At 60.7% G+C, this 18,034-nt stretch overlaps 1 protein-coding gene across 1 annotated transcript in view; it reads right to left on the bottom strand.

The window, feature by feature from the left end:
- Positions 1–3,058: 3,058 nt before the first annotated feature.
- Positions 3,059–18,034, bottom strand: part of LOC127029017 (maestro heat-like repeat-containing protein family member 2B) — an 18,420-nt gene continuing 3,444 nt past the window's right edge. The window contains 17 exon segments of the mRNA XM_050914688.1: positions 3,059–3,218; positions 3,464–3,609; positions 5,747–5,856; positions 6,808–6,931; positions 7,703–8,030; positions 8,365–8,432; positions 8,746–8,868; positions 9,093–9,188; positions 10,087–10,209; positions 10,409–10,528; positions 10,776–10,883; positions 11,290–11,343; positions 13,018–13,131; positions 13,235–13,341; positions 15,552–15,618; positions 16,745–16,888; positions 17,217–17,368. Of these exon segments, the coding sequence (XP_050770645.1) occupies positions 3,059–3,218; positions 3,464–3,609; positions 5,747–5,856; positions 6,808–6,931; positions 7,703–8,030; positions 8,365–8,432; positions 8,746–8,868; positions 9,093–9,188; positions 10,087–10,209; positions 10,409–10,528; positions 10,776–10,883; positions 11,290–11,343; positions 13,018–13,131; positions 13,235–13,341; positions 15,552–15,618; positions 16,745–16,888; positions 17,217–17,368 (2,144 nt within the window).

Here is an 18,034-nt window from a genome sequence, read left to right as displayed (position 1 = left end):
GCTTGTGATGTCACAGGTGGTTGAGGAGGTGTGAAGCCAGGGGCCAGGCTGTGGGTTGTGCAGCTGCTTGTGAGGTCATAGGTATGTGAGTAAGTGATAGGGCAGGAGCTGGCCCCTGGCTTGAACAGGTGCTTGTGGTGGACAACGTCCAGCTCCGTCGCTTGCCCTGCGCCTGGCACACGCAGCTCCCAGGACTGCCGGAGTCCTCGGCACTGCAGGTGCCCGGGGAAACCCCCGGCCCTGCCACCTCGGCCCTTGCTGGTGCCTCCTCCACAGCAGGACCCCTCCTCAGCCTGGTGTTCAACCCAGAAAGGGGCTCGATTCCCTCTTACATCCTCACCTTTATCAAGGAACATGACTGTGCGAGGCGGAAGCCTGTGTTTTGTTGGAGCAAACTTTGCAGTGTTCAGTTTGGATCACAGATATGGTGGGACGCCCGGGACAGGGGGTTGAGGCTCCCATGGGCTCGCAGCAGGGCCGGCGTGCACAGCAGCCCGAGGGACAAAACCACATCTCTGCTGGTGGGCTCCCTGTGTGGAGCTGCTCCTGCCCCCCGCAGATGTGCAAAGGCTCGCTGGGGGTGAGGAACAGCACCAGTGGGGCCTGTGTTAACGGGCACGGGTGCGATGGGCCAGGCAGATGTCTCTGCTACACTCCATCCCTCTGCTCAGCCCCTGTGCCATTGCTGGCCCTTTAAGGTTCCCCCGACATTCCCCGCTCATCCCCCAGTGCCCCCCTTCTGCCCCCTGCCCACACCCCTGTAAACTCCTGTGACCCCCTCAGTTCCCCCCACCCATCGCCCAGTGTCCTCTTTTTCCCCTGCTATGCCCCCACTGTGTCACTGGGCAGTGCTGTGGAGGGTCCCAGCGTGATGGGACACTGGGAGGGCAAAGCCTGCTGTGGTGATACGGTCAGGGCTGTCCTGGGCTGTTCCCTGCACCAGCCCTGGCTGGTGCTGGAGGTGGTCATGCCGTGGTGGGAGGGGTGCCAAGGGGATCCCCGTGGGCAGTGGGAGGGCACGGCAAGGCCCCAGGACCCTATGGATAGGGAGATCCCTGCTCTGGGGTCTGTCCCGACACGACTCCGTTGTCCCCAGCCCGGGGAGATCTGAGAGGGGCCCCACAGCTGGCAGCCCCCAGCCTCAGTGCCACCCACCCGTGGTCTCACCAGCCACAAGGGTGCCACCAGGGAAAAAAAAGATACGCTCCCATTTAGGCATCTTGTGATGAGCTTTAATGAACTCCTCGGTGCTGGCTAGGGCCAGGTATCGCAGAGGGACTTCTCTAGTGCCTGCCTTTCCTGGAGGTCCCTGTCATCCTGCGGTCCTGAGAGATCTGGAACAACACAGGCAGCGCCGTGGGGACCTGGTCCTGGCCAGGTGCTCCCCTGGCCACCCCGCTCCAGGGACCTGTTCTCCAGGGATCCTCCCACACAAACAGACATCCCAAGCAGCAGTATCTCAGTACAAGCCCTCTGAACCCTTCCTTGCCCATCTCCTGCCTTACCTCAGCAAAGAAAGCTGTAGCTGTCACCCGCAGTTTAACTGAGCGGGAATGCAGCCATGGCAAGAGGTTCTTCACCAGACAGGGGAGACGAGCCCCGCGTGGAGCAGGACGCTGCAGCAGGGGACACAAGCAAGGGGCACACAGTTAGCCAGGAAGGCCACAGGCCAGGTCTCCAAAATTCGCTCGCGCCGAGGCAGATGCTGTGCTTCAGCTCAGGACGGCTTCCCAGGCACGCCGGAAGGGTCCCAGCAGCCATTTCCCTGGGCACAGCCCCGCAGGAGTTGGCCAGATGCATCCCTGGGGCTCTTACCGGCTCAGGAGACGCACCCCCTCCGGGTAAGCCAGGGGGTCTTCCAGGCGAGCCCACACTGCCTGATTCACGAGCAGCCGCATCCATTTCTGCGCCATGCATTTGCCTAGCACCAACTCTAGAGCTGAAAGGAAAATCCTGGCAAAAGCAACAAAACACAAAATAAACAAACACAATCAAACAACCAAATCAAAATATCACCACCACCACAAACCCCAAGAAATCTCAAATCACAGCAGGTTAGGGGAAGGCTTCTCTTTAGCAGAGCTACATACGCCTGAAATGATGCTTCATAGCCTTCAAGACTGCAGCTAACACCACTGGCATTTTCGTCATGCCCCAAACCCACTGAAGCGGAAGAAAACCCACGCCCCTAGACTGACTCCATGCTAGATATCAACCAAGGCAACACCTAATAGCTCTTCCCACCAGCGTTTTGCAAAGAATGACACGAGTGGCTGCGAGAGCCACTGCTCCCAGCAGGGGTCCGTTGAGGGAGTGCAGTGCTATTGTGCATGCAAGGGTATGCAGGAGGCAAGATGACAGCTGTCCGCAGTACGAGCTGCGTAAGGCCTTCCTGCCTGGGAGCTGGAGTTTCTCCATGAAGGAACAGAAGTAAAACCAACCACGATGACCCGTTTCCACATCTAGGAAGCGAGGCAGGCGAAGCACTCCCTCAGCCCCACAAAAGCACATGCCTTTGCGAGGGGAACTGAAGCCAGCCCCTCCATCTGCCCTTTTGGCTCCTTACCTGCACGGCTTCTCCTCAAGCACCTGGCCCTCGAGGAACAGTTGTCTCCAGCTGCTCATGGGGGAACGCAGCCTCTCCTCGCCCAGCGTTTCACTGGCCCACCTCAGGAGGCTGGGAAGGAGGTGGGGAAGCAGTTGCCTGAGCTCCTCCGTGCCGCTCAGGGCAAGCACCACCTCGGAGATGGCACGGGTGATCTGCAGAGACACATGACCGAGAACCATCTGTTCAGGTGAGGCCGTTTCCCACCAGCCTGGTTCCCCGCCTGCCTGGGGCGGGGGTTTACTGTCTGCAGTTATCACTTCTGTGTCAGCCTTGTGGCTCAGGAGCACAAAACTGTCCCGGCTCCCCACGCTCCTTGAGGCCGGCCCAGCACAGCGCCCTGGGAGTCTCCACGGGTGCCATCCGCAAAGGGCACCCGACTCCCTTGTGCTGAAGTATGATTTGGAAAGCGGATGCAAAGCTGCAGAAAGGTGTCTGCCGTTGAACGTACCGTCAGAGTCTCCAGAGCAGTCTGACGGTTGTGCCGCTCACAAGTGGAGGAGTCAGTCCCAGGCGGTCGTTTCCTGCCCTGTTTAGTTTCTCCACTAAGCACCTCAGGATCTGAATCCCAAAGATGCTTCTCCCCAGGCTCCTCCACAGCTCCACCGTGTCACTGCAAGGGGAGAGACGTTCACCCCTGAGCCCATATCCTCGCAGTCCTGCAGTGCCCTCAACCTCCTCATCTGCCGTGGGGCTTACAACGCCCCACTCTCGGCAGCGACACAAGCACGCAGTCTTGCAACACTCCAGACTGTTCAGGCAGAAGAAGAAGACCTGCTTCTCATCCGGGCCCCCCCAGTGCAAGCAAGCTGCAGGGTCTCTCTTTGACTACAGTGGGGAAGTGGGTAGTGCACGTACCTGTCCATGGGCAGACCTTTCTGGAGGAGACTGCTGATCACGGGCTCCTGGTGAAACTGGGCGAGGAGAAACACTGCACGGAGCAGGAAGGGCCTGTGGGTGCTCTGCTGCATGTAGGCGTAAAGGGTGTTGAGGATTTTTGGCACCTGAATGGAAGAAGAGGAGAAAGAAGGGCTCGGTGCATCCTTTACCCGCTCCTGCAGGGCCCAGACACAGTCATTCAGCACACGAGCAATGCCTGCTCCCTTGACACAGAGTCCAGATGTAGCTCGAAACCTCACCCCTTCCACCCTGCCTGACCCTGGCTCACGTCTGAAGCTGAGTGTGCTCTTGGCAATTGTGCACACGCACGCACACACGCACGCACGCATGCACACACACGCAGAGCCTCAGTCACCGTATGTGCCTGGGCCCAACCGTATGAGCAGCTGTGTGCCCTGTGTGCACATGGAGGACATGGACACATTTCACACCCAACGCTTGAATAACTCTCCCCATGTGCCTGTAGCAATGCAAGGCGAAAAGCAAACACACTTTTTGAGACCCTGAAGATGCCTTGCAGGGCCTCTGCAAGGGCACGTGACTCCTTCCAGAGGAACCCAGTTCTCCAGGGACACTTTTCCTTGCCTCTACCTCCTTTCTGAAAGCACCATCCCCTGCCCCATACAGAGGATCTTCCCCTGAAGGAAGGGGTGTTTGTTTGAGCCTTTCACAGCTAGAAGCTGTGGCCATGATACGGACAAAGAGGCAGCCAGGTCCCTCGTCCGTGAAGATCCCAGCTTCTCCCACAGCTGCCTACCTCTGGCCCGTGGTGCAGACACAACCTGCTCTGCACCTGGGGAAGCAGCAAGGGGTGACCCCACAGCCCATGGATGCAGCGCTCCCGCTGCCCAGAGCGGCCGCGGGCTCTGCAGGGACGGCACAGGGACACCCTGCCCTGGCCATAACAGCAGCGGCCTAACGGCTGGGTGAGCTTTAGCTCAGCTGGGCGCCATCCTCTGGGCTGCCACCCACGGTTGCCATCACTGTGACCGACATCTGTCAGCGGCGGGCAGCCACTGAGTTAGTCCGGGCTGCGCGAGCCACTGGTGGCCCTAGAGCCCAAGTGGAGCACAGCAGAGTGCGAGCGGAGGAGGAGAACAGGAGCCTTGGAAGGGCAGGCACAGCACGAGGCCAGAGGCTCCAGGCTACAAACGGTCAGCAACTGGTGGCTCAAGGAAGGGCACCTCGCAGCCTGGGTAACACCCCAGTCGGGGCAAGCAATGAGAGCAATGAACAAGTATCCAGCCTGTGGAAAACCTAGCGTGCCCAGCAAAACTCAGAGTAGAGGGAACTGGAGACCCGTGAAGAAAGAGCAGGGTGAAGTGTGTCCCAGGGCAGGCAGGACTGACAGTGACCCCAGAGGAAGGGAGGAATGGCAAGGTTGGTGCCTCCCAGTGCCTCACTCCTGGGAAGGACCTGGACCAACGGGAGAGTTTGGGCAAGAAGTGCCCCAAGGATCCTTGTCACCAGCTGGAGCAGACGCCAGCAGCAGGTGCTAATGCACGACTCAGACCATCAGTAGCCCCTTGGCTGGGCAGACAGGCGGTGTTTCTTGAGCCCCTGCCAACTGCACAGGGGCTAGTGCAACAGCCAACAGGAGAAAAGACAAAGTCAAATGGAAGAAAAGGTCTCCCTTACCTCCTGGAGTATTTTCCTTTCTGCATTCCACCAGGAAGACAAACACCCACTTCCGCACTGCTTTTGCACGTGTGGGTGTGACATGCAGCAAGCTGTCCAGCACGGCAGTCAGAAAGTCCGTAGCCTGTGCTGGAGGGATGCATTTGCAAACAGCCTGGAGAGAAGTCAGGAACAGGAGAGACGGCGTCACAGCTCTGCTCCAGCAATTCGGAAAGGAAAGGCAACTTGACGGGGGCTGTGAGTTCGTCAGTCATGGAGGGGGCAATCACTTGACCCTCCTGCTGTGCATTACAGTGCTGTTTACATCTGATGCAGCTAACCGATTTGGAAGTGTCTCCCCCCACGTTGTTGGCTTATATACCAAATTTGTATTCTGACAAGAGCACTCACACACACACACACACGTGCGCGCAAACACGCACATCACGGTATCTGCTCCAGCGTGCCTAAAGGACAGTCTTGTCTCAAAGCTTCTTGCTACTTGCTCACAACAGCTGTCCTGGACAGCTCGCTCTGGAGACAGAGAGAGACTCTGGAGGGAGCAGGGAGACGTGCAGAGAGCCAGGAGCTGGGCCCCCACCCCCGTGTTTTGGGCCCAGTTACCTTTGCTATTTTGGTGCCTGTCTCCAGCAGAGTCTCGGTGTCTGGGCTGTTCAGCTCCTCACAAAGGCACCTGATCTCATGTGCCTGAGGCACCACCTTCATGGTCTTGGCTGGAACAAACACCAGGAGAAAAGAGGAGTCACGTCTACAGAAACCCAGCCTCTGGCCCCAGGTACCAATAAAGGAGAAGCCAAGTGGTGGCAGTGAAGGCCACAGGGAAACCCAGGGCCCTCCTGTACTTGGGGCAGCAGGATTTCCCGAGGCCGAGAAATAGCTGACAAATCCCAGGCTGGAAAGAGCCCTCTTCCTCCTCAAACCATTTGCTGGGCCTTCAGGGTTTCAGCAGCGTCTGCTCCCAGCAGCTGCGTCCCCTATTGCCGCACAGGCCAGCATCATCTCTGGGAGGCAGGAAACCTCCCCGTGACTTCGTCAGCACAGGCAGCAGACCTTGCTGCCTGCAGAGGAAAGGGTTCAAACACAACCCCTTTGCAGCACGTTCCGGGCCTGCAGCTCAGATCCCTCCTCCCTGCCCAGTTTGCTCTGGGCAGCAAAATTGGTTTCCTCTCTTGTGCTGGCAGGAGATTTCTTCCCTGGCAGGCATGAGTTTGGAGAGTGCCTGGGTAGCTGCCTGTCTCTCCAGGCTGAAGGCAGGGAGCGAGGGGGAAGGCACCCTCTGAAATGTCAGGGACCTGATCCGAGCAAGTTGTCTGACCACCCTCTGTCTCTCCTGGAACGTGGAGGGGGACAGCCGTGGAGGGGGACAGTCCCCAGCACTGGTGACAATGTCCTGCTCTCAGAGAGCAGTGAGAGATGGCCCTGACCACCCAACCTCACCGACAGCCCAGGGAGGTGGCACTCAGCAAGCCTCTCCCAGGGATCCTTCCTGAGATGGCTGGGGTGGCAGAGGGCTAACAGGGTGGGGGCACAAAACCAGCCGAGCACATTGCCTCCCCCTTCCCTCCCGGGGACGGGGCCTGGCCCCGTGGGACCCCGGTGGTGCCAGGCCAGGAAGGGAGGGAGGATCAGGCTGAGCAAGGCTGGGAAGCGCCCGCTCTCCTCACCTTGCATTTGGAGAAGGTAGCCAAGGCAGAGCCATGCCCTCTGTTGGGACGTGGCCAGGCAGTCGCTGGTCAGAGACCCCAGCAGTCCCACCAGCGAGCCAAACTGCTTGCAAGGACATCCTCTCTGCAGGGGAGAGCAGCAGGAAAAGGGTCGCAGGCAGCCCCAGCACCCGCTCGCCTCTACTGCCCATCCTGCTCCCTGAGCAGCAACCGGGCAGAAGGGCAGGCAGAAGGGCTGCCCCGTAATCCCAGGAGCCCCGAAACCCAGCACCCAGCTGGGCAGGGCTCCTTTCCGGGCCATGAATGGGGGGAATGGGCCCCAGGGCACGTGGGGGTCCCTGCTCACCGTGAGCTCAAATCGCTCCTTGCAAGCGCCCAGCACAATGGGCGCAAACCCGCAGGGCTCTCTCCCACTCCCATTCTTTGGCTGAGGTGAGCCAGCCCTTCAGGACCTGGGGGAGGGTGCGTCTCTCTTGCAACAGGAATCTTTCTCTCCCTGAGATCCCCCTCCCTCTCCCTCCTTCTCTGGCCCCTTCCCGGCACGGTCCCCAGTCCCACCAAGCACTGGCACTGCAGCCTTCACCGCCTCACTCCCTCCAGCCGCCTCTGCCCTGAGCCAGGTTTTGCTTCCCTGCCGGTGTCTCCCCACTCTGGCCTTTCCCCAGGCTGCTCTTGCCCAGCTCAGGGCTGGCTCTTGGCTTTCCCTCCATCAGGGCCCACTTCTCTGCCTGTCCTGAGGCTGCAGTGGCCGGGCGCTCCTGTCCCCCAGCTCAGCCTCAGAGCAAGGAGCCAAAGCCCCACTTTCCTGTAGGAAAGGTGTCCACCTCCTATCACCCGCTAAGGCCTCCATTCTCTGCCCCCGCAACACTTTCCCTGTTGCCCCATGGCTACTCACGTGGACCACGTCGTCAAAGCAGGTCGCCTCTGCCTCCAGAAGGCTTTCTGTGAGCTGGCCCAGATCTTCCATGCCTCTCTGTGCAGAAGCTAAAAGCAGCAAAGGAGAGCTGAGGTTCTGCAGCATGGGGCTGCCAGGGTGCACTGAGGGGGGATCCTGAGCCAGAGGGGGCAGGCACTGGCCGGTGGGTACCTGCATGTTCACAGCTGCCCTCACTGTCTTCCTTCCCTTTTTCATCTGCTCCTCGGAAGGATAGGACAAGACGCTCTGGCAGCACACTGCCAGCAGCTTGCGGTTTTCCTCCCTGCTCAGAGGTGGCCTCAGCTTGCTGGCCGGAGGACAAAGGAAGAGAAAGCAGAAAGGGATTTCCTAGCCCTCTCCAGAGTGCTTAAACCACAAGTGGGTTCCTCCTAATCGAGGACCCCAATCCAACACCCAGCCCATGCCAGTGAGCGCTGCCTGCAGCTTTAGCAATTCCTGCCTCCTCCAAGCAGCAGGCGACCCCCCCACCCCCAGGTTAAGGAACTCCTGGGCTCTGTTCCTTTGGGAGACACCCAAAATGGGGAACACCCTCCCACTCCACAGCCCAGCAGCTCCCAGCCCCATGCTCAAGGGCTCAAGTGGACACACTGGAGTCCCAGAGCCTGGGGAACAGACCTCACCTCAACTTCTCCAGGGCGTGAAACACTCCATACACCAGGGAGTCCCAGGGCTCCCCCTTTATCCAGTCCTGCAAGTCCAGAGAGACAAGGCAGAGTTGGCAGCGGGCAGGACATGGGACAGCCCTCCCGCCTCCCCCAGCGACAGGCTCTGCTGCCAGGCCTGGGCAGACACTGCCCGTCACACCACGGCTCCCCAAAGGCACTGCAGGAGGGACCCTGCTCCTCAGCCACAGCCACCCAGCACCAGCACCCAAGGCCCACCAGCTTGGGACACAGCTCCAGGAGCTCGCATGAAGCCAAGAGACCGTCGTGCCTCTGGGAAACCAGTCGGATGCACAGCCCAAAAATCCCCTGTGGGACTGCCCAGCTACGAGCACTCACCAGCAGGGTCCGCGTCGCCTCCTGCTTTAAGGAGAGCTCAAAGCTGCCGCAGTCGCCCACAGCCTGGATGGCACAGCTGACCTCGGTGATGCTCTGCACCAGGGCGAGCTTGAGGTGCAAGTCCTGAGGCCAAAGAGAGCAAAGCACCCCTTGAACTCTTTGAAGGGCTGAGAGTGGAAGAGGAGCATGGGTGTGGGGAACCCACAGCGGGCTTGGATCTGGACGTTGAGGACAAACCCTTCCTTGGAGATCTTTACAAAGAGACCGTCCATCTCGGTACACCCCAGCCCCGAGGGGCTGGAGCTGGGCACCCAGGCATCCCTGCCCTGCGCGCCCCATACTCCTACCCTCTGTTTGGCTCTGGAGAGCCGCAGGATGTTGCCCATGATTTCTTTATCCACACGGGTCAGCAGCTGCTCCTTGGGGGCATGCAGCGCAATGCGCTGTAGGTGCGCATGAGAGCAGCGCGAATGGCCTGGTCTCTCTCCGTCTTCTGCCGCCGCTGTACCTGTGTCAACAGAGATGCCCCAAGACGTCAGCCCCGGGACTGCTGTGGGCTCCTGCGACAGGCCCTGCCCCGCACCCTCACCAGCTCCTTGTTTCCCTGGGCACCTCCCAGCAGCTCCCCAAGCCACTCCTTGAGCTGCGAGCTCTGGGCCGGCAGCTGTTCCCATCCCGCAGCCTGGGTTCTCGCATGGGGATGGGGAGCAGGTGCAGCCAGCATCGCACCCACTGCTGGCTCTTTTACCACTGATTTGGAGGTCGGAGAGCTGTCTGGAGCCTTTCTGTGGAAAGGTATCTGACATAGCCTGTCATGGTCCTGCTCAGAGACGCGCAAGCTGTGCGGGTCAGCGGTGCAGATGAGCCCAGTCTGCTCACCTCCCAGGCCAGGCTGTACTGCTCTCTCTGCAGGGCCCTGCCCTGCCCTGCCCTGCCCTGCCCTGCCCAGAAAGGCGTCCCCACAGCCCCCAGGTGGGGAGCAGAGCCAGCGAGACCTCCAAGGCTCCTGCTCCAAGCCCTCAGCTTTGAGGAAGGGCAGAGTGCCCACCCCTTGTCGCCAGCTCCTGCTGAAGTTAAGTCGGGGGCAACGGGGCTGCAAGCAAGCAACTGCTGCAGCTGCCCCAGCTGGCTGCCTCTGATCCATCAGGTGTCAAACCCCATCCTTTCCAAAGACACCTCAGGGGTCCCAAGGCCAGGACGTCCCCTCTGAAACACAGGTCTCAGGTAGCTCTTACAAGAGGGCTAATCTAAAGGCAGCTGCCATGCTTCGGCTGCTGCAGGTGTACAAGTGGAAATAAGCCAAACAAGGAAAGCCAAACAGCACAAGCCTGGATCCTTTACCTTCCATCCCATGGAAGTCTGATAGAACCAGCCTCTGGTGAAGGCAGCAGAGAACATAGTCATCGTGTCCAAGACCAGGTGGAAGTGTCTCTCGGCAGCGTGGGACACAACAGAAATCATTCCCTGCAACCACAGAGAAACGGGGAGTCGGTTCCAGCCCAGGCACTCAGCCGTGGCCAGCGACAACGCCAGGCAGGATGTTGCAGCAAGGGGGAAACGGCAGCAACGGGGAAATCAAGGAGGTCTGGAGCAGGGCCAGGAGCAGCCCTCCCTCTCCCCCAGGAACAGGCAGGGGATGCTCAGGACGTGAGCATCACCTCACCTGGGCCTCCGACAGCTCCACAGGGTTTGTCTCCTGGAGGAACCTCAGCACCTGCCCTTGGACGTGTCTGAGGTCCCGACAAGCTGCCAGCGTCGTCCCAAGAGCCTTGTAGAGGAAAAACTGAAAGAGAAGAGGCCGAGCCCGAGATGCAGTCACGGCCCGACCTGTCAGGAGAGGGCTGGCCCCAGATGGACCCGGCCACCCCCGGGAGCAGGCAAGGCCGGCCGCAGTGCCAGGCTGTAGCCAGCCGCTGCGGCAGCCCGGGGGAAGCGCCTTTTGGGGGCGAGGAAGGGGAAGCAGTGAAAACCGCTTGCGTGGGCAGAGCACCGGCGCCAGCCCTGGCCCCGGCACGGGGCAGGAGACACACCTTCTCCCAGGAGCCGGCAGCAGAGCTGCCCAGCTGCTGGCTCAGCTCCTGGCTCAGGCCTAGGGTCCAGGCCTTGTCCTCGATGGGCTCCAGTGACGCTTGCAGGAACTGGGGTGAACAGGAGAGGAAGCGAGTGTTCCGCTGACCTTGGCCAGGGCCCTTTCCACGCTTGGGAACGGCACTGTCTTCCATACCCCACCCAACCCTCTTTTTGCCAGCTTCCCTCTTCTCCTAACACCTCTTGTGAGACCCCCCGGTATGCTGGATGTACAGGAGGAAGCATTGCTAAGGCACATGTCACAGCGTTAGAGGGCATTAGCCATCCGCCGTGGCACGTGTGCAGACAGCAGCTCCTCGGAGCGGGCAGGCACCTCTGCGGGGGGAGGCGCAGGGTGCTCAGGAGGTGCCCCCAGCTCCTGGTGCCTACACAGGCAGCCCCAAGCTTCCTCCCACAACTTTGTCTGCTCCCTCTTCTCCCCCTCTATTTGTGACCCCCCCCCCAAGGATGCCGTACCTTAAGTACAACGGTGTTCCCACTCGGCAGAGTCCAGGGAGCTCTCAGTTTTTCCTAGAAAGCAAGAGGAAGCAAAAGCTCTCACGGCTATTTAAGCTCACACCAAAGACGAGCCCGGTGGTCTCCTCTGCAGTCAGACCTCCCAAAAGCCCCAGGCCATCAGCCTAGAAAGGGCCTACGGCAAAGCCCTTGCGAGGCCAAAGACACAGGGCAGATCCCAGGGGCATTTGTCAGAGGCATTGATTCACGTTGGGGAAGGACGCACTGACTGTGGCTGATCCCCACTGCTTGACTGCAGCTCCCAGAACAACTCTGACCACTGAGTCCCAGCACGCATCAGCAACACACATTTTCTCCTTAATGACCAACTGCTTTTTGCCCACTTGCAGCCCTTCTCCCAGGCTATTGCCAAGGACGGCTGCTGCAAACCTGGCCTGGCCTGGGGACTGGTCCTCCAAAGCCAGGGGCTGCACCCCCTCCAGGAGCACCAGTCCCATCCCTCCCCCAAACACCATCCTTGGGTGCCACCAAGCCCTGCCCTCCTAGGGGACATCAATGGCCTTGTCCATTCCCTGGGCCGAATCGATGCTGGGGATGGCTGCTCCAGCCTCGGCACGGGCTCCCTGGAAGGGAAAAGCAGCAAAGCAAGTGCTGGGGAACTGCGGACAATTTGCTGGTGATGCTGGGCAGCTGCATTTTCCTGCCCCCCCTCCCCCTCCAGCCTCTCCCTCCCCACCCACACTTTACCTTCCAGGTACTGCAGCAGGAGGGGGACCTCGGTCGCCCATGCTGCCCCCAAAGCTCTGTGGACCCTGCCGTGGAGGGCCTGCAGCAGCTGCAAGGCAGCGACTGCGCGTTCGCCACTCGTGTAAGGAGCCGCCGCCACCACCTAGGCAAGGCGGGAGAGAAGGGTTGCTCCTGCCGCCAGAGCCACAGCTTCTCCCAGGAAAGAGGGAGAGAGCTTGGTGCCGCTCGGCCGGCAGTGGGCAGCCGATGGCTTCACCCAGGGTGCTGCCGGCCCCGAGAAAGGAGTGGGATCCCGATGGGCTCGGGGATGGCTTGGGCATGCTGCCTCCTCCTCGGGGGCTCCCAGCACTGGCTCAACAGCATCTCTGCCCCGGGCTCTCCCACCATGCCTGGCCAGAAAAACTCTTTGCTACTCACCAGCAGTCGAGCAACAGGGCCTGGGAGCCGGCAGGCAGGCTGTGGGGAGGAAGAAAGGCTGGGTGAGCCGACTAGCCCCGCCATGCCCTGCCCCTCGCACTCGATGTGCCCGCACAGGGCTGAGGGCTGAGAGCAACTGCGCTGCAACAGCGCTGGCCTGGGGCTCTGCAGGGCTGCCCAGCATGAGGTGAAGACAGCTCCAGCATGGCCAGGAACGAGCCCCGGCTCACCAGGAGAGCATGCGAGCAGGAGAGCCAGGCCTCTGCGCCGGGCAAGAGGCAATGCAGGCAGAGCCCCTCGTGCCCAGCAGCAGAGCCTGTCTCTGCCCTTTGGTTTTCCTGGGCTCCTGCTCAGGCGGGTGGGTCGCAGGGAGACGCAGACTGGCCCGATCCCTGGCCAAACCCAGCAGCACTCACTGGGGTTCCTACCTTGCTTCTGGAGTCCATGGCATCAGGCTCCTCCTCTCCTTCCTTGCACCCGGCTTTCTCCCGTCTCTCAACCAGGGCTCGGAGACAGCGGGAGAGCGGGATCAGCATGCCACTGTACTGGGCTGGCAGCACATACTGCAGCAGCCTCGGCCAAGGAGCTGCAGAGAAGAACCGGGCAATTCGCCACATTGGCATTGCCACTGAGCTCGAAGACGAAAAGGATGGTCTGCGTTTCCCTGAGCCTTGTGCGCTTCAGCGCACATGAGGGGAGAGGTTCAGGGCGTGGGGGAGCACGAGGAAGAATGTCCTGAAGGCAAGAAGTGGGCACAGCAGCAGGGCAGAGGGCAACTTACTTTGGTCATCCCCCTCCGAGAGACATCCAGCGAGCCCAGGATGTCCACGCACAGGGCTCGAAGAGCTCCATCCTCCTGGGTTTCCCAGGCAAAAAGGCCTCCTGCCACTGTAAGACAGAGTTGGCAAAACCCCCGTTACTCTCAGCTCCCGACTGACGAGGCTCAGGCACAACTCACCAGTGCTCCTGTTGCTCCTGTGCCTGCCTCCCGGAGCACTGACCTCCTGGAGGAGGACAAGCACAGCTGGACCCAGCTCGAGGACCAGGTCCCAGGCCCTGGAAAGGACTGGGGAGCCTGGGAGCAGAGAGCACCACTGTTTGTCTGCACGGTCCCCTGGGGCCAAATGCTGCTGTCGTGCCACCAAAGCAGAGGTGAGGAACGTGCCCTTCAGCAGGGCTGTGCTCGGTGCCAGCCTTGGCGGCAGCACACCCAGCCAACGGATGCGGAGGAGCACGCAGAAGCCTTTTGCTTTGCCCTGCTCCCAAAGCAGAGCCTCCCGAGCCTCAGAGCAAAGCGACGCACACGGATCTCCCAGCTAGAGGGAAGCTCGGCACAGGGAAGATCCGCGGGCAAGTCAGCGGGAGGCTCGGCCATCCCCAGCTTTCATCTCCTGGCGCCCAGCTGGAAATGCTCACCGAAGGGACTGCTAAATGGCCTGTCCCTTGCCAGAAGGGATGCGGGCCCCAGACTGTTATTGGATGGGCAGGGTGTGCTTTGGAGGGCCAGAGCACAAGAACACCACAGAAAGCTCCTCTTGCCAGGCCCACCTGTCTGCACTGGCTGTGTTTTGCTGATTGTCCATCAGCATTTAAGGATGGAGGATGTCCTGTCCTACAAGCCTTTCCCTTCGCAAGGCGGCTTTGCTGAAGGCACCTGTGGGCACAGCTCAGCCCGTGGGTGCACGCAGCCCGCAGTCCCGGGTGGCACGCCAGGTGTAAACCCACGTCATCCACTGACATCTCCACCAACATCAGCACAGACACCCACGAGAAACGGCCGTTTGGAGGCTGCTATGATGGCAGTGCAGCGCTGATGGCCCTGCAGCGCGGAGCTCTCCATGGCCAAGGATGCCTGCAGAAGCAGGCTCTTACCAGTCTGCCGAGGCCCGGCTGAACTCCGTGAAGATGTGCCCACCACATCCCATGCCAGCAGCTCTGGGAGCCGGAGCTGAGCAGCTCCCTGATGAACTCCAGAACTGCCTCCGCACCTGCCAGGGGAGAGTGTGGTTATGACCCTCCTGGTCAAAACCCAAAGGGTTTGCTTGGGGGCAGCCTTTGTGGTTCATGGAGAGATGATGAGGGCGTGGCAGAAGCTTTTTGGTCCTGGTGTCAGGGCTGGGCTTTAGCACCAGGCTGGACGGGCGTTTGCCCATAGAGCACAGTGACCTCCCCGCCCCACTCTGCCAGTCTCCCCAGGAGGAGCCATCACCCACCGCCTGGGCAACGCGCCGGCGCTTCCCCAGGCACCCCAGCTCTGCCCGAGGGAAAGGGTTTCTCTGCCTCCCCTGGCGGCACTGTCCCTGCCCAAACCAGCTCACTGGCACTGGGGTCGTTGCACACTGAGCGCACGGCCTCCACCACTGGGGCAGCTTCTCTCTCATCGCAGGTGCTGGAAGAGATAGGGAGAGGTGTGCCTTCAGGCAGAGCCCTGATTGCAGAAGGGATCCCATGAAGCTTCCAAGTTTTTCACACACCAACGGGACAGAAAAGCGTGTCCTGACTCTGACTTCACAGGAGGCAGCGGCGTAGCACAGCAACTCCGTTTCTAGAGGTACGGCTATTTTATAGGGACTGAAAGCTATGGTAACACAGAGGACGAGAGAAACGGCATGGGTACAAGCAGCTCCTGTGCACACCAGCCCAGCCGCTGCCCACGCGCCCACCAGCCTGCCATGTTACTGAGCCAGGAGCATCATCCCTGGTGTGCCGCCATTTCTCACTGCCGAGGGAGAGCTCAAGCCCTGTCACGGGGCGTCAGCTCGGCTGGTTGACCAACTCTTTGCAGCTCCTGTTGGGTGCATGTGCACCACTTTCAGCCCGTTTCTGCTCTCAGCCCAGCAGCCCCAACCCCTGCCTTTGTCCCTGGTCCGTGCACTGACCGTCAGAGTGGGCCAGCGCTCCAGCAGGCCAGGGCTGCCACGCGACCCGCCTCGCTCCCACGCTCAGCTGGCAGTGCAGAAACACAACTGCCTCTTCGGGGCAGCTTCGTGCTGGTGGGGAAGAAATCGCATTCTGCATTAGCAGGCAGCTGCCCCGATGGCCAAGGACAGGGAGAGAGCTGCCACGGCACAGCAGGGCATGCCCAGCTCTCTCCTTACCTGCAGCACCATGCAGTGGGACAGCACTGCTTATGGGCCGGGCAGGCTCCTTGGTCACGTCAGAGAGCTGTGGGAACAAGGTCCGTTTTAGAGAAGTCGCATCAGTGTTGAGACGGACTGGAAAGAAACGGTGCTTTCCATTCTCCTCTCCCTGGGTACGCTGGGCATGGGACCCACAGCCAAAACCACCCCCACAATGGCCCCGGCACACACAGAGGTTGCAGCAGCCCAGGCTGCCCAGGAGCTGAGGCTGAGCAGCATTGAAGGCTGCCCTTAGGGTGCCGGGCTCCAGAGACCTCCTGGAACTTGGCCGAGAGGGAAATCGCTGTGGAACCAGGCTGCCCCGCGGGCCGTTCCAAACAGCCAGGACAGGCCTCCTGCAGCCTTAAGGTGGCAACCTGGATCACAAATCCTGGTGTGTTCCTGGCCTGCAGGAAGCTCCGGGGAGGGATGCCCTGCCCTGCCCTGCCTGCCCTGCCTGCCAGGAGCAGGTCTTTCCCCTCCATGGCAATCACATGTGTGGGCCCCAGGCCAGTGGCAGGTGCAGGCTCCCTTACTGCGGTGCACAGCGTGCTGATGGCGAGAGCCATGCCCTTTGGGATTGGGGTTGAACACCCTCCAGCATCTCAGGACATAGCTGAGCTCTACAAGAGAACGGGGGAGGAAGAGAAGGCTAAAGCCACTAAAGGCTCTTGGGAAGGAGAAACCCAGCATCTGGCATAAGAGAGTCCTGACACCAGCTCCAAGGGAAAACCCAAACCTCCTGCACTGGGGCATCGTGTTTGCTCTCCCTCAGAGCAGCATCGGGAGGTTTCTTTCCTCTGAACAGAGCCCGGTGTTGACAACTCAGTTTCCCGGCACTCCCACTCATGCAGACTCGCCCTCACTGGACAGGACTCGACATAGCCCTGGGCATTAAGACAAAGCTCTTCCCACCCACGGAGCCCCAGGGAAGTGGTAATGCCTCCCTTCCTGAGAAGATGAGCTCCAGGGACACTTGCCTCCCTCCTGCCCACCCCGGGTTTCTCTTTTCTTGCCCAAAGAGCCTGGGAAGCCCCAGGCCTCCTCTGCTCTCCCTGTTCCTTCTCTAAGGGCTTCCCAGCTCCTCCTGGCACCCCACAGCTCCCCAGTGCTTCCTGCCACTCACAAGGACCCACTCCAGCGGCCATGCCGGGCCCTGCGCAACACCTCACCTTGGTGACCCGGGAAGTGTCTCGGACCTCCTGATACTGGTGCACGAGCCAGAGGAGCTGCTCCCAGGCATGCTCTCGGTGCTGCTCCTCATGCAGAAGGACCCCCATCATGGCAGCCACCGCCCCCAGGACAGCCTGCTTGTCCTGAAGAGGGAAGGGAGAGACTCTGCTTGGAGGGCTGAAGGTCTGCCTAGTGCTCAGCATCCCCTGGACACCAGTCTGCCCTTCCCACTGCGTGGGGTTTCCCTTTCCCTTCTGCCCAGCAGCAGAAGGGCTCACTCCAGAGGACAGAGAGCATTTCCCCATGCTGGCACCCCAGCCCTCCCTGCAGAAAGGCCCCAAGACTCGGCTGCTTCCCGTCAGGGAGCCTCCCTCCCCTTGCCCCTCTGCTCACACCCCACTGGGCACAGACAGACCCACCGACGTGGACATCCCCGCTGCGGCCCCAGGTGTGGAAAGCAGCACTTCTCACCTCTTCCTCCTTGCACTCCAGCCAATTTACCACTGCATAGCGGAAGACCGGGTAAATGGCTTCACAGAACTGTGCTACCCCCTTGCGAGGGAAGGGGCATTGCTCCCGGTTGCAGAAGTACGTATTGACTCCTTTTGACCATTGCTCCAGAACTGCACCAGGAGAAAGGAAAAGGGAGCACGTGAGAGTCTGCAGCAGGGACGGTACCTTGCATCCACGCCTAAGCCTGCTTTAAGGACAGTCCCAGGCTCGGCAGGGCTCAGCCCAGGACCAGATCTGGATCCGAGGGCAATCTGTGCTCTTGAGGTGTCTGGAATCAAACACCCCACTGTTTCTCTCCTCCTCCCCATTGCACCTTCTCCTCCTCAATGACCCCTTCCCCTCCGGCATTGCTCACTGCAGCCCCTTCCCTTCCCTTCCCACATACTCGCCCTTTCAGAGCAGGGATTTTAATCCCAGAGGAAAGCAGGGGAACAGAAGTCGTGGAAGGGACCCGGGAGTTCCTCCATGCAGTGCTGCCGCATCCTGCCCACAGAAACCTCCCAGGCTTCCCCCGCTCCTTCTACATACTCACAGCAGTTTAGGATCGCCAAGGCCTGACCTGCTGCAGGCTGACACCCACCCTGTTCCCTCTGAGATCACACGGAGGCATCAAAGGCCACCCCAGCCCCGCCCCTGGGACCCCGGCCAAGGAGCCGACACTCACCAGTGCAGACGGCACGCAGGATCCGGCCGTCCTCACCCGGCTCAGCATGGCGCGCAGGGCGAGCAGCGTCATTCCCACGAAGGGGATGCACCGCAGGGCTGCAGAGAGGCAG

Source organism: Gymnogyps californianus, unplaced genomic scaffold (assembly GCF_018139145.2).
Source record: "Gymnogyps californianus isolate 813 unplaced genomic scaffold, ASM1813914v2 HiC_scaffold_62, whole genome shotgun sequence".
NCBI lineage: Eukaryota > Metazoa > Chordata > Aves > Accipitriformes > Cathartidae > Gymnogyps > Gymnogyps californianus.
This window is presented reverse-complemented; position numbering and strand designations above follow the sequence as displayed.